Source organism: Protobothrops mucrosquamatus, unplaced genomic scaffold (assembly GCF_001527695.2).
Source record: "Protobothrops mucrosquamatus isolate PMUCROS unplaced genomic scaffold, P.Mucros_1.0 scaffold1133, whole genome shotgun sequence".
Taxonomy (NCBI): Eukaryota; Metazoa; Chordata; class Lepidosauria; order Squamata; family Viperidae; genus Protobothrops; species Protobothrops mucrosquamatus.
This window is the reverse complement of record NW_015387351.1, coordinates 623,923-643,559: the sequence shown is the minus strand read 5'-3', so window position 1 is coordinate 643,559 and position 19,637 is coordinate 623,923. Positions and strand designations below refer to the sequence as shown.

General features: G+C 42.1%; 2 protein-coding genes across 2 annotated transcripts in view; one reads left to right on the top strand and one right to left on the bottom strand.

Annotated features, from left to right (window-relative positions):
• Nucleotides 1–14,206, top strand: ZNF142 (zinc finger protein 142). The gene is given in 8 exon segments (XM_029284947.1): nucleotides 1–324; nucleotides 1,509–1,630; nucleotides 1,632–2,205; nucleotides 4,482–5,294; nucleotides 6,433–6,610; nucleotides 8,166–11,373; nucleotides 12,774–12,879; nucleotides 13,549–14,206. Coding segments are annotated over 8 exon segments (5,745 nt in total). The 5' UTR covers nucleotides 1–68; the 3' UTR covers nucleotides 14,037–14,206.
• Nucleotides 14,207–18,910: 4,704 nt separating this feature from the next.
• PLCD4 (phospholipase C delta 4) overlaps nucleotides 18,911–19,637 on the bottom strand; it is a 23,025-nt gene continuing 22,298 nt past the window's right edge. Inside the window, 1 exon segment of the mRNA XM_029284950.1 lies at nucleotides 18,911–19,029. Coding sequence (XP_029140783.1) covers nucleotides 18,926–19,029 — 104 coding nt within the window. The 3' untranslated portion in view covers nucleotides 18,911–18,925.

The following is a 19,637-nucleotide window of genomic DNA, read 5'->3' as shown; positions in this document are numbered from 1 at the left end:
ATTTTTGGGTCTCTTTTTACAGGATCTATATCTGTATGTCATGGTGTAAAGCTATTTGAGGAAAGACAATGAGCAGAGGAGCAGTAGCAACAGAATCCATCGGAGACGACAAAATGAGTGGGCTTTGCCAGGAGTTGTTATTACCTGGCTCAGGAATTGCAGGAAATGAAGACAGCCATGGCATCTCAAGTGAAAGTCTACCAGTGGGACAGAATTTGCTCTTAACAGAGGCTTCTGTTGTAGGTACAGAAACAGGTGGTATTGAAATATTTGTAGAAACCATGAGTAGCACCATGGCTGTCAACAATCCAGGTAACCCAACAGGTATGTTGTAAGATAGATTATTTCACATTCACACAGCACTGTCTTAGGCCTAAAGATATTTACCCATATAGTAGGACTGTATTGATATCCTTCTCATCTTCTCATCTTTCCTATTACCTTCTATTGGGATCTGTGATTTATCACTTATTGTATCTTATGACTAATGACTGTAGCTATGATCTATGACAGGGGTGTCAAACTGCCGGCCCATGGGCCAGACGAATCACGAGGAAACTGCGCCCAGCCCATTGCTGGCAATGGGGAAAAAGTTCCGATATGTCGCGCGACGTCACGTGACTTCGCGAGTTTGACATGTCTGATCTATGATATAGAACATGTCGCTTTGTTGTTGTATGCACACTGAGAGCTTATGCACCAGAGACAAATTCCTTGTGTGTCCCATCCCACTTGGCCAATCAAGAATTCTATTCTATTCTATTCCAAACTACAATTGGTCCATAATACGATGGCAAGATTATGGGGTCAGGTTCCACAATTCTGAAGTAATGCCTCTCATGAAGTTGCTGCACTCACTATCAATATGTTTCTTGGTCCAGTTCAGTGTACCTACAAAACCCTGTATAACAACACCAGGTTACATAAGCCATTGCCTTGATGGAATTGAATTTGCCTGTCTGGTGATAGTATATTGGAAAGGCTGTTAAAAACCTCCCTTCTCTCTGAAGTAAAAGGAGGTGGATGAATCCATAAGTCTCTTCTCTAGTAACCCCCATACTTTGGAACTATGTACCTCCTGAAATTCTTAAAGTTGTCCCTCTCTCCCCCCATCCCCACCCACATCAACTAGTGTGTTTTTTAGAAGATCTGTGAAGAAAGCTTTATTTCAGTCCTAACTTATTTCCATTCCTTTTAGAAGAGATTATTTCTGTTGTTTTTTTAAAAACATTGTATTGTATCATAATCTTGCTTTTGAACATAGCTTTTGGAACCTGTTGCAAGGGAAGCTTAACCCACAAATCCCTTTGATGCCAATGCTGTTTATTAAAATAAATGATAATAGTGTTTTGATGTAGTTCCTAGAGAAGATTATTTACGGTCATTGTTCCTGATGGACCTTAGAAGAATTGAATATTTGTGCTAGGTTTATAACTACTGGTACTGAGAGGTGAAAGGGAGAGGCCTGTTTGTTTTTTAATATAAAATGTTAACTTTTTTTTTTCCAGAGGTCTTAGTCAAAGTTGTGGAACTCTATTTTTGTGAACAGTGTGGACGAAGCTTCCCTGATCCCAGCCTTCTCTCCCAGCATCAGTGTGGTGAGCTTTTCAGATGACAATTTGCAAAACTTCCCTCATCTCCAAGGGTTATCCTTAAGCCTCACTAATTAAAACTTACCTGTTTCAGGAGAACAGTCAACTGTTGGCCAGGCAGAAGGGCAGAACTTTCTGGATGGAATTAGACAAGACCCTCAATTCTGCACTGAACCTCTCCTGTGTCCTATATGTCAGATGGAATTTGCACTGCCTACTGAGCTGAAAGAGCACTTTAAGGAGCACCACAAACCCCAGGGTGCTCAAGGCTGTCCTGAGGAGGGCTGTCAGTATAGTTCAGAGGATCGCAAGGAGCTCCGAGGACACCTTCGGCATGCTCACCAGGTATCACCCATAGCCTGTACATACCGTGGCTGCCCAGTTTTGTTCCGAAACCATGAGGACATGGAGCTTCATCGTAGGAACCACTTCCCATTTCATTGTGACCATTGTGACTTTATCAGTGCAAACATTAAGCAGTTTGGGCTCCACAGGCAAATCCATCTGGATGAAGCTATACAGCAGGACATAGAGACAGTTGCTGAAAACTTGGAAGACAAATTCCCTACTATAATGAAAAAGGGATTGACGGATAATCTGCTTCTAAACACAGGTAATCATACGCTCTGGACTTGACTAGGGTGAATGGAAAGGAATATTGTGGAGTGATGTACCTTATTCAGTACCCCTTTGTACAAATATTGCAAATTTACGTTACTTAAGAGAAATGTAATTTGAAAAATGGCAGAATTAGTAGGGATGATAGTTGAAACAAATAGGGTTAACAAGAGCAGTTTCAGGGGAATATGGAAATGAAAAGCAGTTTCTTTTTGAGAGCGCTTTAATATTTAATCTTCATTTGTGCTAAGTACAAGAGCCTAATTTCCATCTGATATGCACCCATCTTTAACCCTTTTGGGTTCTTGTTTCTGTAATTAGTTATTTTTACTTGCAGTAAGCAGTTCCTTGCATACCCCATGCCAAATTGAGAGTATGGAATAAATACAAATCCAGGTTGTACCTAAAAATACCTTTATGGACCTCAGCACAGGAAGCATTTTGTAGAAGAGGCATAGCAGATAGGGCGAAATGGCTAACAAGATTTATTAATACAGGGAGATAGAGAAATAAAGTTTGGAGAACAATTGACTGTAGAAAGTCTTAGTTTTCAATGGTTCTCATGCACCATTAAAAGTTTATGGATAAAAAGACAATTGGAATTGAAAAATACAAGACAGAATTTGAAATTGAATTATGCACAAATGATAAATATGTAATAGCAAAAATTGTATAAACCTTTGTTAAGATTTAAAATTAATGGGCTATTAATTTTAGATATGACATAGAGATGGACACTTGGGAGAGAATGTGGGTAACTGGTATTAAATTTATATTATGTCATAATATAAGAGACATTTTTAATAAAATGATGTAATATTGCTATATGACACCAGAGAATATACAAAAATATTTTAAACTTCTTGCAAGGTGGACTTGTGAGAATGCTAAGAAACTTTGAATACAAATTTATAGAATCATGCAAAGGATTTTAAAGGTTAATATTGTGAGGAAACAAGAATTCCTTTTATTGGGATCTATGTACAATGAAGTGGAAAAGACATATAGTAGATTGATTTTGTGTACAGTAATTATTGTGTACATAGCAATGGAAGAATAATAAAATCCCACAGTGAAAAAGTTAATTGTGAAAATTTCGGAATTTGTCCAAATGGCAAAACTGATCTGTTTGGTTCGAGAGAAAAACAAAAACTTTTGAAAGTCTGGAAACTTTATATGGATTTTTTGCTCAAAGAAGAAAAGACAGAAGAAGAACTTTATGGATTTGAAGATTAAGAAAGATGTGGATTAAACAAAGGGTTGAAGAGGTTTGAATAACGTCTAATAGGGAGGAGGATAATAAGATTATAATTAATTATTGTAATTATCTGCTGAAAAGAAGATCGGAAATCATTTAAACAAATGTCATTTTTTTTCTGGAGTAAAATAGGATGCTGTGTAAAATAGCTACTTCCTAGTAGGTATTGACAAATTTTCAGATTGCCTCTAAATCAGTGGTCCCCAACCTTTGCAGCTTGGCAGCCCGGCTGGAGAGGAAGAGGGGAACCAGGTCGTGCGAGTGGCAGGCTGGTGCTCATGCACACAGTTTGATCTGCAAGAGTGGCAGGGCCAGCATGCACACACATGCGTTTACAGCTTGACTTGTGCAAGTTAAGCTCTGCACACATGTGCATGTGGCCCGATTCCGAATAGGCCAGTGGTGGCGAACCTATGGCACGGGTGCCAGAGGCGGCACTCAGAGCCCTCTCTGTGGGCACGCGCACCGTCGCCCCAGTCCTAGGCCTTCAGCTGGGTTTTATAAAACCTTTTTGCTTTAGGCCTCCGCCGCCATGTACAAAAAAAAAAAAGGTTCAATCAGTCAATTTCAATTTGTTGCGGGGAAAAAAAGATCTTGCAAAGTTGGAATTGATTGATTGAACTTTTTAGTCCCACCTAGTCTGCCGTTACCACCACAGCCACGCCCACTCAATGGGCCACGCCCACCCAATGGGGCACATCCAGCCAATGGGCCACACCCGCCCGGCACTCGACGATGCATAAGTGGGTTTTGGGATGCAGTTTGGGCACTCAGTTTCTAAAAGGTTCGCCATCACTGGAATAGGCCATGGCCTGGTAATGGGCCGCAGCGCAGGGATTGGGGACCCTGCTTTAAATCACCCCTGCTCTTAATAGTAACATGGAGTTCTATAAGAAGAAACATGAAAAGTGATTCCTATTCAAAAAGCTGATTGTTCCTGGAAGTGAGACAAAGCACATAACAGGCTTCTACTTTTCATTTTTCTGTAATGAACTGCGATTTGTCTTGTGCAGGAAATGCCACCGAGGAGTCCAAATATTTGTTCAAGACCCACATGTGCCCAGAATGTAAGCGCTGCTTCAAGAAGCGGACCCACTTGGTAGAACATCTTCACCTCCACTTCCCAGATCCCAGGCTGCAGTGCCCAAATTGTCAGAAATTCTTCACTAGCAAGAGCAAACTGAAGATCCACATGATGCGTGAAACCGGAGAGAAAGCCCATCGCTGTCCATTGTGCCACTACAGCTCAGTTGAGAAGAATGCCCTCAACAGGCACATGGCCAGCATGCACGAGGGCATCTCCAATTTCTATTCAGACGTATACTCTTGTCCTGTGTGCAAAGAGAAGTTTAAACTAAGCCAGACCCTCAAGGAACATCTGAAGACCCACAAGACAGAGCCCAAGCAATTGAGCTGCTTTCAGGCCGGCTGCAGTTACGCCACGGAAGATCGCAAGGAGTTTCTGAGGCACGTCAAGGAGGTTCACGGCATTAAAGCAGTGGAGTGCAAGTATTATGCCTGCTCTCTTCTTTTCCCCTCGACGGAGATTATGGAGACCCATCGTAAAACCCATTATGCCTTCCATTGCCAACAGTGTGACTTTATTTGTTCCAACAAGCATGTCTTCCGCAAGCATAAAAAGCAAGGCCACCCAGGGAATGAGGAACTCCAGTGCAGCTTCTGCCCCTTTGCCACATTTAACTCAGTGGAATTCCACGATCACGTTGGCAAGATGCATGCCAGTGAGAAGATCCACAAATGCACAGAATGCGGCTTCGCCACCGCACACAAGAGGGTTCTCATCCGCCATATGCTTCTCCATACAGGCAAGTGTCCTTCCCAATTTGACGATACTTAACATGTGTACAAATACATCCTTACCCTCTACTTTTGTTTTTCTCCAAAAGAGCTTTGCAAGTCAGGCCCTGTAATCCAGAATTCAGCATTTCAGGTGTCGGTTATTGGCTTTTCATAATTTATATCCGTGGGTAAGCTGGGAATTGGAGAGTTTCTTTGGCCCTTTTTCTTCCCAGGATCAAATTCTGATATATACGTTTCGACGAGGTCCCACTCGTCATCTTCAGGCGCAAAGTGTGATCGGAGCTGCCGTCTCTCTATAAATATTGGTGGGGGTGTGTGGAGTGCTGGCTTAGTTGCTGTAGGTGGGTTGGTTGGCTGTGTAGGGTTTATTGTTTGCGGATTGTTCAGCTGTTTCGTAACATCCTGAGTAGTTGAGTTGCTGGCTGTGTGCCCATTAGTCTTTTGTGTTATAACGACCTGGGTAAGCCAGCACCTCAGCTATTCAGGATGTTACGAAACAGCTGAACAATCCGCAAACAATAACCCCTACACAGTCAACCAACCCACCTACAGCAACTAAGCCAGCACTCCATACACCCCCACCAATATTTATAGAGAGACGGCAGCTCCGATCACACTTTGCTCGCACAAGCACGAAGCCGAAGACCCCAGCCTGAAGATGACGAGTGGGACCTCGTCGAAACGTCGCCAAGATACTCTCAATCTTACACGGGAAAAGACCCAAATACGCCAAGACCTGCATACCTGTACCCGTGAAAATCTACGAAAACATATATATTATATATATCCATCCCTAACACATTCATTTATTGCAATGGAAAGAAGAATAGATTACTTTAATGCTTTTAGCTAGTCAGGACTTTATGAGCAGGGAAGTCTAGGAAAAAAAGTTGTTTAGTTCTCTCATTAAATTATCCTATTTCTTTACCCCTAGCTTCCTGAAAATACTTAGTTTTTGCATCTCAGTTTTGGTCTCACCCAACCTGTGCAGGATCTGTACTATTCTAGTCTCTGTGAGGAGTCCTAGGTCTGTTTTCAGGGGGGTGGGAGGGGGCAGAATGCAACTCCATTTTAAATTTAATCTGCTGACCTCAAGGGGCACGACCATCGACCCACAGCTTCGGGTTTGCTCTGTGACTTTAGGAGAGAAGCCTCACAAATGCCAACTCTGCGACTTCACTTGCCGAGATGTGAGCTACCTTTCCAAGCATATGCTGACCCACTCTGACGACAAGAACTACATGTGCACAGAATGTGGCTATGTGACAAAGTGGAAGCACTACTTGAATGTTCACATGCGGAAGCACACGGGCGATCTCAGGTACTCGGCAGCCTCCTCACCACTTAAGCTTATTTTCTAAGTATATTTATTTGATATTTATTTATTTATTTATTTGCTACGTATATGTACGGGTGTGGGTCTATACATATGTTGTACATAGTATGTTTTAGGTGTGTGTCGTGTGTGTTTCACTTTGAGAGCGGGCAACTAAATTTCATTTTTGATGTGTGCTGTTGTGCCCACAGTAAAAAAAACGACAATAAAGGTTATCCTATCTTATCTATCTTAGAAATAAAAGCTAGAATTGATTGGACACCATATCTATAGGGTGAAATAATCTCCAGCCTCTAAAGTCCCAGCATGGGTATGGTTTAAAACTGGAAATAGTGCAATTACAAAATATCAAATCATGCAAAAATCAAAAACGGAATAAGATTTCTGATTAAGATAAATTGAACTATTGCATGAACTGGATGCTTGCTCCTGTGTCTGGATGGTAACCTGTATGTTTCAACCCATTAGTATCTGGGAGTACTTGCCTGTGATAAAAGTGATAAAAAATATTAGCAGCATTTGAGGGAGAACATTTTGGTTTGGTTGTGGTTTTCTTGTTTGATTTATATTCTTTCTTTTCTGCAGTAACTATTTATCTTGGGTAGTTCAGATTAGGGCGAAGTCTATTGCATTCCTGCATTACAGTGTTAATAAGAATAAATTCACCTCTTATGATTGGAAGTGCAAGGGAAAAACTAATTTCAACCTGGTGCTATTTAAAAAACCTTGGAGAAAGCTGTTCTGAGTTTTTACTTTCAAGCTAAGGGAAGCTGTACATTTCTAGTCGCTGAACTGAACTTGGATTGTGAGTGGTAGTGATTGTAACTGCTGTAAAGCAAAGTAGTTTTTGCTTATAGCCTGTGGAAGGCTATGCTGGCTGGGAATTTGGAGAATTGTCTGTCCCATCATTTCTGGAGAACCATCAGATTTGGGTGTTATGGTTCTGGCTAATGAAACACTTCAAAGAACTTCCAGGCATTGATTTTCCTAAAAGACATTTATTGTTACAAAATGTCGGCACAGGCATAACGAATGTTGATGCTAAGATCTGAAATTCTCTTCCTCTGAGCAGTTAAATTATCAGCATGCTCCCTCCCTAAATTAGCTGTCATATACCACTGTTATCCAATTAGTGTGACGGTCAAAGGTTTCCTTCCTCTTTCTTTCCCGGGCTTTCCCCCCCCCCCACCCTCTTCTGCTCTGCATTAACCCTAAAAATACCAGACAGTTCTGCATATTGTCAAAGCAAGAATATACAGTATTTGCAGCGTTGACATCGGGAAGTTTGACTATGCTAATGTTTTGTCTCAATCTCTGATTCACTCTTGTTCTTATACCAGGTACCAATGTAACCAGTGTCCCTATCGTTGCCATCGGGCTGATCAACTGAGCAGCCACAAGTTGCGCCATCAGGGCAAGTCTTTGATTTGTGAGATCTGTGGCTTTGCTTGCAAGCGCAAATACGAGCTGCAGAAGCACATGAAGTCCAAACACTCCCAGGATTATCAGATNCTCTGATTCACTCTTGTTCTTATACCAGGTACCAATGTAACCAGTGTCCCTATCGTTGCCATCGGGCTGATCAACTGAGCAGCCACAAGTTGCGCCATCAGGGCAAGTCTTTGATTTGTGAGATCTGTGGCTTTGCTTGCAAGCGCAAATACGAGCTGCAGAAGCACATGAAGTCCAAACACTCCCAGGATTATCAGATACCCATCTTTCAGTGCCAATATTGCAGCTACCAGACCAAATACAAGCAAGCCCTGCTGAACCACGAGAACTGCAAGCATACCAAACAGAGAGAATTCTGTTGTGCCCTGTGCACTTACCGTACTTTCAGCAACACTAGTCTCTTTTTCCATAAGCGGAAGGTTCACGGCTATGTGCCTGGCGACAAAGGCTGGCAGGAGAACTATGCCAGCAGAGAGCTGGAGGTTTCCTCCACTGAAGTGCTGTTTAGCTACAACCTTGCCATGACTCTGCATTCGGAGTCAAGTCCCTCTCTGCCTGGGAAGGAACCATGTCAGGATAAACACAAATTCCCTGCTTTGGAGGCCCAGGAAGAAAACTTCCCTCAGAAGCCCCTCTGTTCAGATGAAGGCAGCACTGAGACGGAAAGAGAAGAATCGGCGGGAGAACAAGATTATAAGGACACAGAAGTGGTTTCTTCCAAAGTCGTCTCTGTGAACGCGTCTTCGGAGAGTCCAGAGGAACTGGGCAAGTCTGCTCAAAGTTGCATCCTGCACTTAGAGCCCTTGTGTGACTCGGAGCCAGCTCTGGAGCAGCTGGCCAAAGGAATGCCTGCAGCTTTGTCGGAGAATGAAAAAGCTCTAAACGTCCAGGAAGTAGAATCCACTTACCGAGTGTTGGGTTCCAAGGATTCACTTCTCCTGGAGGAGAGTGAACCCACCCTTGAAGATATTCCTGAATTTGGAGAAGAAGCAGAGATCCGCGACAGCGCAGATTTGGAGAAAAATAACAGCTTTGATACTGGTGGAAATAGAGAAAAAGATGCTCTTCAGAATTTAAAGAACAGTAGCGGCGATAGCCAGAATGCGGAACTTTTGCAGATCCCGCTTAGTTCTGAGCAGAATTTAGGGTACAAAGAGTCAGAGCCTTGGTCAGGGGTGCTGAAACAAGATCCCCTCCAACTTGATAGTAGCCCTGAAGCCTCCCTCGCTCCAGAAGACGCCCTTTCTTCAGAAGAGGGTTTCCCGTCAGAATCAGTGCTTAAAGCTTTAAGGAGGCAGGACAAAGAGCAGGCGGAGACCTTGGTCCTTGAAGGCAGAGTGCAGATGTTGGTAGTCCAGTCCAAGAGTCAGGTCTTCAAATGTGAGAAATGTTCCTACATCACCAGGAAGGAGAAGTCAATGTTGGTGCACTGCAAGGCTGATTGCCAAAGCAAGAAATGCCCTTTGGTGTGCCAGGAGTGTGGAGCCACCTTTAAGCAGCAGAGGGGACTGAATACTCATCTCCGCAAGAAATGTCCAATTCTAATGAAAAAGAACAGTGGAAGTGCGGTTTGCTTAGAGCAACCTGCTGCTGTACTGCCCTGCAGCAGGACTCTGGAAAGAATAGCAATCGGAAAGAATAGTACAGGAATCCTAGATGAGGCAGAGGTAAACAACCTGCCAGAAGCTTCCTGGGAAGTAGAACTCAGGCCTGTTAATGCTGAATCTATGCCTACCGTACTTCCTGATGCACCATCTTTGGCCGTCAGCCCGCAGGATAAGTCATCTCATCGTGATTCTGAATCTGTGGGAGAAGAAACCTTGTCAGAGACTGTGACGGGGGCTGCCAGCCGTGCCTCAGAGAGATACTTCCTGGAACAAGGCAAGTTCCATTGTAAGTCCTGCTCCTTCCTCTGTTCAAGAGAATCCACCATCCGCTCTCACGTAGAGGATAGCTGCCGTGGCTTGGAACAGTTCTGGTGCCTTCTGTGCTGCAAGCCTTTTCGTTCTAAGAGGGCACTCAAGATCCACCAGTCAGAGGGACATGCTGAAGCTCTCCTGCCTAGCCTGCTTGAAGGGTCTAACAGCACTACATCCCCAGGGGTTGTAGCAGAACAAAGAAATGAACACAGCTGTGAAGAAAAGCACCAACCTTCTGAGCTAGCAGGAGTAATACCTTCACCTCCAGTTACCCCCCATAAGAGACGCCATTTCTCCTGCCCTACCTGCCCTTTCACATGTCACCAGGAACGGGCTTTGAAGACCCACAAAAAGCGTGGCTGCCTGAAGCTGGGTGAGTTTCGCTGCACACTGTGTCCTTTTACCTCCAAGGCTGCTGCTGCTCTACGACTCCACCGCAAGCTCCATCGGAAGTATCTCAAAGCCCGTCCTCAGTTGACCTGCCGCCAGTCACTGAAGTGGACGTTCGTCCACGCGACGGAGGCGGTCGTGCAGGCGTAGTTCGTACTTCCACACTTCGGAGTGTTCACGGGAATGACACTAAAGTCGTGGTGGGCCGCAATGGCGAACCTACGGGTGGTCAGGAACGTGTGGCCGCACCCGGCGTAGCGGACATGACGAACACCGGTCTGAAAACCGTGGTTAAGGTTGCTGCGCATTCACCACTTACGTGTCCACGAGAAGAAGCCCACCCACTTCTGCCCATTCTGTGACTACAGTGGCTATATCCAGAATGACATCACTCGCCATGTCAGCAGCTGCCATCGAGGGGAGCTGAATTTTGCTTGCTCCCGCTGTGACGCTCGCTTCAGTTCCGAAACAGCCCTGAAGCAACACACCCTGCGACAGCATGAAGAAAAGATCTCCTATGGCTGCCCTCGATGTGCCTTTGTCTGCCACAGTGAGGCCACCCTCAAGTGCCATATCCAGAAGCAGCACCCACATCTGGAATGTGCTACCTGTAAGGAGACTCTAACTACTCGGGAAGAGTTGGAAGAGCACAAGAAACTCCACTTCAGTCACCGCTGTGACATCTGCAGTTTTGCAGCCAAGGAACGGCAGCAGTTAGTGAGCCACTATTTGGAGGCCCATGAGCCCTCGGTAGGCGCCGAACCTCCATTCAAATGCACGTTCTGTGACTTTGGTTGTCATCATCAGCTGGTCTATGACCATCACATGAAAGGCCACGGGGGGACCCGCGTCTATAAATGCGCTGACTGTGAATACACCACCAAGAACAAGCAAAAGATCACCTGGCATATCCGCATCCATACTGGGGAGAAACCTTACAAATGCCACCAGTGCCAGTATGCCTGTGCCGACCCTTCACGCCTCAAGGTGAGAACGTTGGGCAGCTTTGGTGAGTTGATAGTGGAAGGTTGTTGTGGAAGATGTACAAAACCATTTTCCAGGAAATGGGAACTGTGTTGCCATGGCAAAGTTGAGACTCTTATCAGTTGAATAGTCTCTTAGGGATCAGATTTTTCAGGCCTTGGAGCAGAAGAGAATACTTGGATATGGTAGTCTGGTCCATAACCCACTTTAAGGAATGGCTTCTCGTTAAATTACTTAAATGACTTTTCTCCCCCTGGTGTCTTGTCTTACAATGTATACGAATAAAGAATTCACTCCTGCTTCTATAATCTGCAGAGATCTGTATTTTCATCTCTTTGTCTTGTGCAGAGCAGATCGACATTTTGTGAAAACCCTGGGTGAGGAGAACTTTGGATGGTATCTCTTTCCCTCAGACAAATACAAACTTGGGCCCATCTTTATGATGTAATACTTGATGAACAGATTTGTTTTTCCGATGGAAGGATCTCTGTCTTTATTTTCCACATCAGTCAATTTGATACTGTCTTTGGGGATTAATGAATTTCTTGATATGGGAAAGTAGTTGAATTCAAAATGAAGTGCAGACCTTTTATAGCAACAGACCATTTTGGAGGCCCTATAACTAGGAAATGAGCAAACGTCTCTCACTCTAAAAAGTTTAATTTAAAGGTTTTATGAAATGTAAAACTTAAAACTAAAATTTAAAATTTTCACTTAATTTACACTCTGAAAACAGATTGAACTAATCAAGAATGGACTTTTTAAAAAAAAAACCAGCTCAATTTTGGAGCCAAAAAGAAATCCCTAGTTCAGGGGTAGGCTACCTTGGCTCTTTTATGACTTGTGGACTTCAATACCCAGAATTCCTGAACCAACCATGCTGACTCAGGAATTCTGGGAGTTGAAGTCCACAAGTCATAAAAGAGTCAAGGTTGCCTACCCCTGCCCTAGTGGTATGGCACACTTTTAATAGGGCTGTGCCACCTTGGAAAACGATTTAGCAGTGTTTTGGCTCTTGCGTGAGCATAGTATTTGTTTAGTATTTATTAAAGCAGTATGATTTTATTCATGCTTCTATATAAGCCTTGAAAAAGAAAGGAGCAATTACTCTAAAGAGCCCACTAAGTCTAAGAGAAGAAGCATGAAGGAACAGCCGATAAATGTTCTCCTTCTGCAAAGTCTAAAGCACCTGTTCCAAATCATTTTTGAAGTTTACTGTTCAATACTGTGTTCCATTATTCCATTTTTATACTCAAAGTCCACCAACCAGTTATATCCAGAAATCTGTTGAGTTCTGCATAGCCCATTCAGCTCCTAAGATTTCAGTCATGTTTATAATACTTGGTGTAAACAGGTAACAGCTTAGTGTCTCATGCACGTCTGACTTTCCTTTCGTTTCTTAGTATCATATGCGTATCCATAAAGAGGAGCGAAAGTATCTTTGCCCGGAATGTGGCTACAAGTGCAAGTGGGTGAATCAGCTGAAGTACCACATGACAAAGCACACAGGTAGGTTTTCACACAAATGAAGTAGGCTTGAGTCTTAGGATCAGACAGTGCTGTGATCAAGGAGAGAAGCAACCTAGAACTAAGGAGAAACTTCCTGACAGTTAGAACAATTAACCAGTGGAACCACCTGCCTCCAGAAGCGGTGAATGCTCCAACACTGGAAGTTTTTAAGAAGAGACTGGACAGCCATTTGTCCGAAATGGTATAGGGTTCCTACCTGAGCAGGGGGTTGGACTCGATGACCTCCAAGGTCCCTTCCAACTTATTATTATTATTATTATTATTATTATTATTATTATTATTATTATTATTATTATTATTATTATTATTATTATTATTATTAAAAATCGCAAGGGGGAAAATTTTTTTTTTTATTTTTCACTTAAGAATTATCATATTTCCAGTGGCTATTGTGCATGCCTGGAGGTTGGGCTCTTGGATACTTCATTTTCATATTGTGCTACCATCTATTAGTTCTATGCTGCAGCAGTGGGTGATGATCTCTGAGCTTTCCCTTCCCCAGGGCACGAGGTATTCTGCACCATCCAATGGAATAAAGGTCCCTTGTAATGGAAATCCACCAAGTGAAAGTTTTGTTTGGATAATGTGAAAATATTGTCCCATCTCCATTTCCGGTGGGTTTTTTTTTTCTCCCTGTTTCCTGTGTAGGGATCAAGCCATACCAGTGTGATGAGTGTAAGTACTGTACCAACCGTGCTGATGCCCTGCGTATTCACAAGGAGACACGACATCGTGATGCCCGTTCTTTCATCTGTGAGCAATGCGGGAAGGCCTTCAAGACTCGGTTCCTCCTCAAGACACATCTAAAAAAGCATAGTGAAGAAAAGCCCTACATCTGCAACGTGTGTTTCCGTGGTTTCCGGTGGGCAGCTGGCCTGCGGCATCACTATCTCATTCACACAAATGAGCACCCTTTCTTCTGCCGTTTCTGCAGCTACAAGGCAAAGCAGAAGTTCCAAGTGATAAAACATTTGCAGAAGCACCATCCTGAGCGAGAAGAAATAGAAGGGGATCTCAGCAAAGGGGTGGGCAAGGACCCAAGTATTCTTGGTGTCCACCTGCATGATGTTCAGCTTGAGATTTCCTCCTCCAGGCACCTAGAGGAAAATGTGGCTCGAATGTCTCCACAGGACTAAGGACTTCTACGTCAAGACTGCTGTAGTTTCCATGAGCCAGAATTGGGTGGAAGTTCTTGCCCAGCAGTATGTGAGGTCTGGCTTGAGATGCTTGGTTACCACCTGTCTGTTCTCTCGTGTTTATATTTATCTCTGTATATGGAATGTAAAATATGTGATTATATACAGTAAAAGCTATTTCCTTTGATGGCATGTGATCCCTTGATTTACAGAGCAGAGCAAGAATGATGGTGATGATAATAACACTTCTGGTGGCTTCTGCATAAGGCCTTCAAGTGATGGGAGGGTTTGGTTTAAGTTCATATACTTTATAAAGGAAACTGCTGGCAAATTGTTCAGACAGTTCCTTCAAAATGCAAATGACAGATGCATCCAAAGAACTCCAGATGGAACTTCATGGGCACAGAATATACTCCTTAACTAGCACTGTTGATGTTACCTAGTTTAGGTAATGAAACAATCAAGTTCAAGAGCACCAAGGCTAGCTTAAATCACAATTAACACTAGCAACAGAGTAGGGATGGAGAAGGTTTTGATATTCCCAAGTGCTTGGAAACTTGCTGGTCTTAGAGCTTTGAAATAATCCAATTGCTTCAGTTCTTAAATAATGAGATCATTCGATGAGAGCTCCTAGACTTTGAGGATTTATTGAGCTGCTGCTTTGCGGTACTTAGGTTAGCAATTGGCTACCAGTTTCCAGAGATTGCATCACCAAAATTGGGTGGCAAAATAGCTGAATTTCAATGTTACAATGTTTCACCTGTGATTTTTCAAAATACTTTCCAAAGTGGCCTGACTTTCCTGTTTCTCAGACCACTTTTATTTTAGTACCTATTTTAATAGTGGGAACAGGAGGGGAGAGTCTCCAAATGGAAAACAGAAAACAGTTGCCATTCTACTCTTAAATTCTGAAAAAAACAGACCATAAAAGTTGTGTTTGTGGATGCTACAATTAAAACGTGCCAATTGTTGTGGATATTCAGATAAGCAAATAGGCGTGCGTGCTTCTATAAGACAGAATCAACAAAATTCTGCTGCAGTATTTATTTCTTGAGTAACATGCAAACAACTGTTTGGGGCATAAAAGGTTTAATAGTTTATTTGTCCCTTTTATATACAGCCCTCAATGTTCCTTCTTTATTCTGTCTGCAGTTCATCAGCCAAATAAACTGAAATTGTACAATCAAAAGCAAGCATACAAAAGTCGCAAAACGAAAGAAGCAATAATTTTAGCTTCACCACCGGAGTCTATAGTTCTTTCTTGCCCAGATGGCTCCTGTTGTTTATGTCTCCTTTTCCTTTAATTTGCTTATACCTCCATGCATGTATCACATAACCTTGCATCTGCAGTAGGAAGGTCTGTCGCAACAAGATACAATCCTATGCAAACAGCACAGGGACTAAATATTACAGCTTTGATTGAACAAGCATAGAATCGGGCTATATGAGACTTTCTGCTCTACTTTAAAAAAAGAATCATACAAAATAGATACCCTGAATGTCTCTATTTTCTAACACTTTAACAGAAATTGCTTGCACCAAACTTGTTTTTAATTTTAAAAGTAACTTCTGTGATTCTTCCTCTATCCTGGTTTGAGTTTGAAACACGAATCTAAACATAATTAAATAGACTTTTCCCTTTAGGGTCCTTCACTTATGCTGAAGGATTGCTACATTTGGGGAAATGTGCCAGAAGCATAAGGAGAAGCTGATGAATGTTTTCTAACTTTTTAAACTTTTTCCTGTATTTTGCATGGAATCAAAGCATCTGAAGTGGGGAATAGGAAGCTTAGGTTCTGTGGAATCCATCTTGTTACGCTGATAGATTCCTAATGAAACTATTGTTAGCGAGGACTGGGGTTACGATCACTGTCACCCATCAAGACTAGCTTTCTTTTCTAACACACACTAATAAACACTGCAATAACATCCATTCTGAAATTAAAAAATAAAAACAAAAACAATAAAACCCCTGTACTTTAAAAGTAATTTGAACCATTCTCTTAAGTAATACATTTATTTGGATAAAACAATTTCTATAGGTCCTTACAAAGAAAGCCGTACTTGAGAGACAATGGCATTCCAGGGAGGGTTGCACACACTGCAATTGTGTTAGATATTAAATTAAGCACAATCATGTTGAAAGCACCAAGCGTCTTGGATGTTTAGGTGAGCTAGAGAGCAAAGTATGGATATGGTGTCCATAGCACACGAGCTAGCTATAACCAGATAAGGTAGCTTTGAAATAGATCTTTAGGGCTACATTGGTCCTTTTGATTAGAGTAGGTACAAATAAAATTCTAATGGTATGCTCCTCAATCTACAGACAATATGCAATTTCCCTCTTCCTTACATTTTAGCTATCAATTTTGTTTCTTTAGATTCTGGAACTGGCATTCCAGCTGCTAATCTCTATTTCCAACAAACACCCTATGTGAGAGAAGCTGTCTCTCAATATAATGTAAAAAGCTGAAATAGTTGATGGCCGGTGAGCAACGTCAATGTACCAGGAAAGGCAGATTTCAAAACATTTTGTAATGTTCCCAAGTATTTTGTTCTATAAAAACATTCTACAGGAGCCATAGAAAAAAATAGTATCCATAAACATCTTTTGCTAGAATTTCAGCATTCTCAATTTGATCCTAGCTCATTGGTTTCTCTTTTTTTCAGACTAGTATTAGATTACAGCTGACCGTCAAAAGTTTCCTGGTAACAAATGCTAGAGAGAAAGTCTGCTCCACTGATTTCAGAAAAGAAATTGATCAGAAATGGTATAGGGTTTCCTGTTTGAGCAGAGGGTTGAACTGGAATACCTCCAAGGCCCCTTCCAACTCTATTATTTTGGTCCTCCAACCTCTTGATGAAGGTTCTTCAGAAAAGAAAATCAGTGGAATATGTTCTTGTTATTTCTTGCCTGAAAGTTAAGTCACCCAAATTCATATGTTTATAGTATTTGATAGTATCCATACTGCTTCTAAGTAGAAAATACAGATCACAGTGTTACACATGTCAGGTTCACACACACCTTAAAAGATTTTACCATGGGCATCCTAACTCAAAAAAGTTTAGCTTTCATGAATTGGAAGGGATCTAATGGGATTGTGACAAGCCCCTAATCATACATATGGAAGAGAGGGAGGGAGGGAGGGAGAGAGAGAGAGAGAGAGAGAGAGGGAAGGAGGGAGGGAGGGAGGGAGGGAAGGAGGGAAACAGACAGAGTACCAGATCAAAGATTAGGATAAAACAAAAGTCCCTTGTTTCAGGGTCAACAGCTTTAGCAGACTGTCTGCTGCCTCAAAAGAGGCTTGGCCAGGGTTAAGTTCAATTAACCTAATTTAATTAGTAATACATATATCCAGTGTGCAACACAAATTGCTGGTTATGGTTGCTAAGAGAATCACTTTGGATCAAGTGTAATGTGTGACTGATTTCTTGCCAGCTTTGCCACTGACTTCATTGGCAGGTGGTTGTGAAGGGGGCAAATGGTAGTCATATGACCGTAGGATGCTGTGACCATCGTAAATGCTTGCTGATTGCCAAAGGCTGAATCACGATCAAGTGACCGTGAAGAAACTGCAAAAGCTGCAATTTCTAGGAACCAGTTAGTTGTAAGTCTTCTTTTTCAGTGCTGTCATAACTTTGCATAGTCGCCAAAGAAGTGGTTGATAAGCAAGGACTATCTGTCTAGCCAATCTCAATAAATATAGTTCTAAATTCTAATCTTTCTATAGACTTGATCTCATTCTCTGGTTTTGCTTAGTGGGAATGACATCAATCTTATAAATCTGACTGTGTTGAATCTCTCCCACTCCCTTTTCTTATAATCTAGTGATTAGGGAGGCATCTGCTCCTGAATATTATCTTCTTTCCCAAAGCTTAAAAAATGTTTCAGCTTCTTTTGCCTCGCTAATGATTCTGTCAAGGTCATCTCCTTTCCTTTCTATACCTCTCAGCCCCATTATCTTTGGACAGGGGTTTTGTACTCTTTCTACAGCAGTGTTTCTCAACCTTGACAATTTTAAGGCATGTGGACTTCAACTCCCAGAATTCCACAGCCAGCATTGCTGGCTGTGGAATTCTGGGAGTTGAAGTCCACATGCCTTAAAATTGTCACGGTTGAGAAACACTGTTCTACAGTGTAGTAGTCTCGTTTTTAGAAAAAGCTTGCTTGTCGTGTTACAATTGAAGAGAAAGAGTTGTACAAAACAGGAAGATTGGAGACACTTCTTCCTGCTTTATTCCACATATCCCTTCCTATCTGACAGGTGGCTAATTCATCATTTAAGCACCTTCCTTCAGTCACCCAGTTCTGACCTATATAAGGGAGAGTCATTAGTGATTGTTTTCCTACTAGAACCAAGAGAAACCAGGCCGGGGAAAAAAAAAATACATCAGTTCATTTCTTAGTATTGGCCCACAATAGGACAAAGCTTTCATCAGTCTCATTACTGTTGCAGAATACCAATCAGCAATAAAAGCAGCAGAGTTTATGCCAGCATATAATTCTGCTGGCTCAAGGCTTGGGGAATGGTACTTTAACAAAGCTCTTCTGGTAAGTCCGCGATTATAAAAAAACATTGTTAAAAGAATTTTGCTCTGTCAGGGTGGGCTGGATTCCTTACAAGATGGAGGTAGATTATAAGGTGAGACCTGAGCGAATCGCAATCATAAAAATAAATAAACAAGCAAAATAATACAATTGGTATTTTTTTAAAAAAAAATATATAGTAGTGGAAAACAATGGTTTTTTTGTCCAAATCCCATTCTGCATAGAAGTACGAGGTGATTAAAAAAAAATTCTTAATTCTTGTCTCCTTTGTTCACCCTCATTCTCCAAACCAAAAGGGGCAGAGAAGGAAGAGTTGCATAGTGTGATGCAGGAATGTGATTTAGTCGTTCTCAGTTGCCAACTCTCCTATCCGAATGTGGACAAACAGAGATGCTGGTGGAATCCCAGTGCCATCCTTCGAAAGGAGATGGATGTGGCGATATCCTGTATGGGAAAAGAAGGTGCAAAGAAGCCTTATTTTAATCAGGCCTAAGGCCAATCCTTTTACTGTCTTTTCCATCTGCAGGAGAACATGGGACAGATTGTCAGACTCAGAGCTCTTCTAACTGCATATTTCGCAACACCTCCCACCTCCCAGTGTTGGCCACTTGGGTTCATAAGACCAGGCCTGAGTGGAATCCCATTGGTTATTTCATTCAGAACTGCCTACTCTCATTAGCAACAGCTTGTTAAGCTCTTGCTTGCTACCTCAGCCTTTAGAGGTCATACCCTTGCTACCTCAGCCTTTAGAGGTCATAAATAGCAGCAAAGTAAGATGCCAAAGTATTTGCATACATAGCTTGCAGTTTTACTTTAAACACTGGATTTTCCTTTGTAAATAGCCAGAAGTTCAGAATAGTTCAGAAGGATGTTTATCGTTAGAAACATTTTTTTTTAGTTGTTGATTCCTGCCTGAACTGGACCATGTTTTGAGCTCTGATCCTTCAGATAGTTTTGAAACATTGCATTTTCCTCCATCACTTTTATTTGACCCAAGGTGACTCTATGAATATACATGAACAATATTAGTTTCTTATTCAGAAAACAGGATG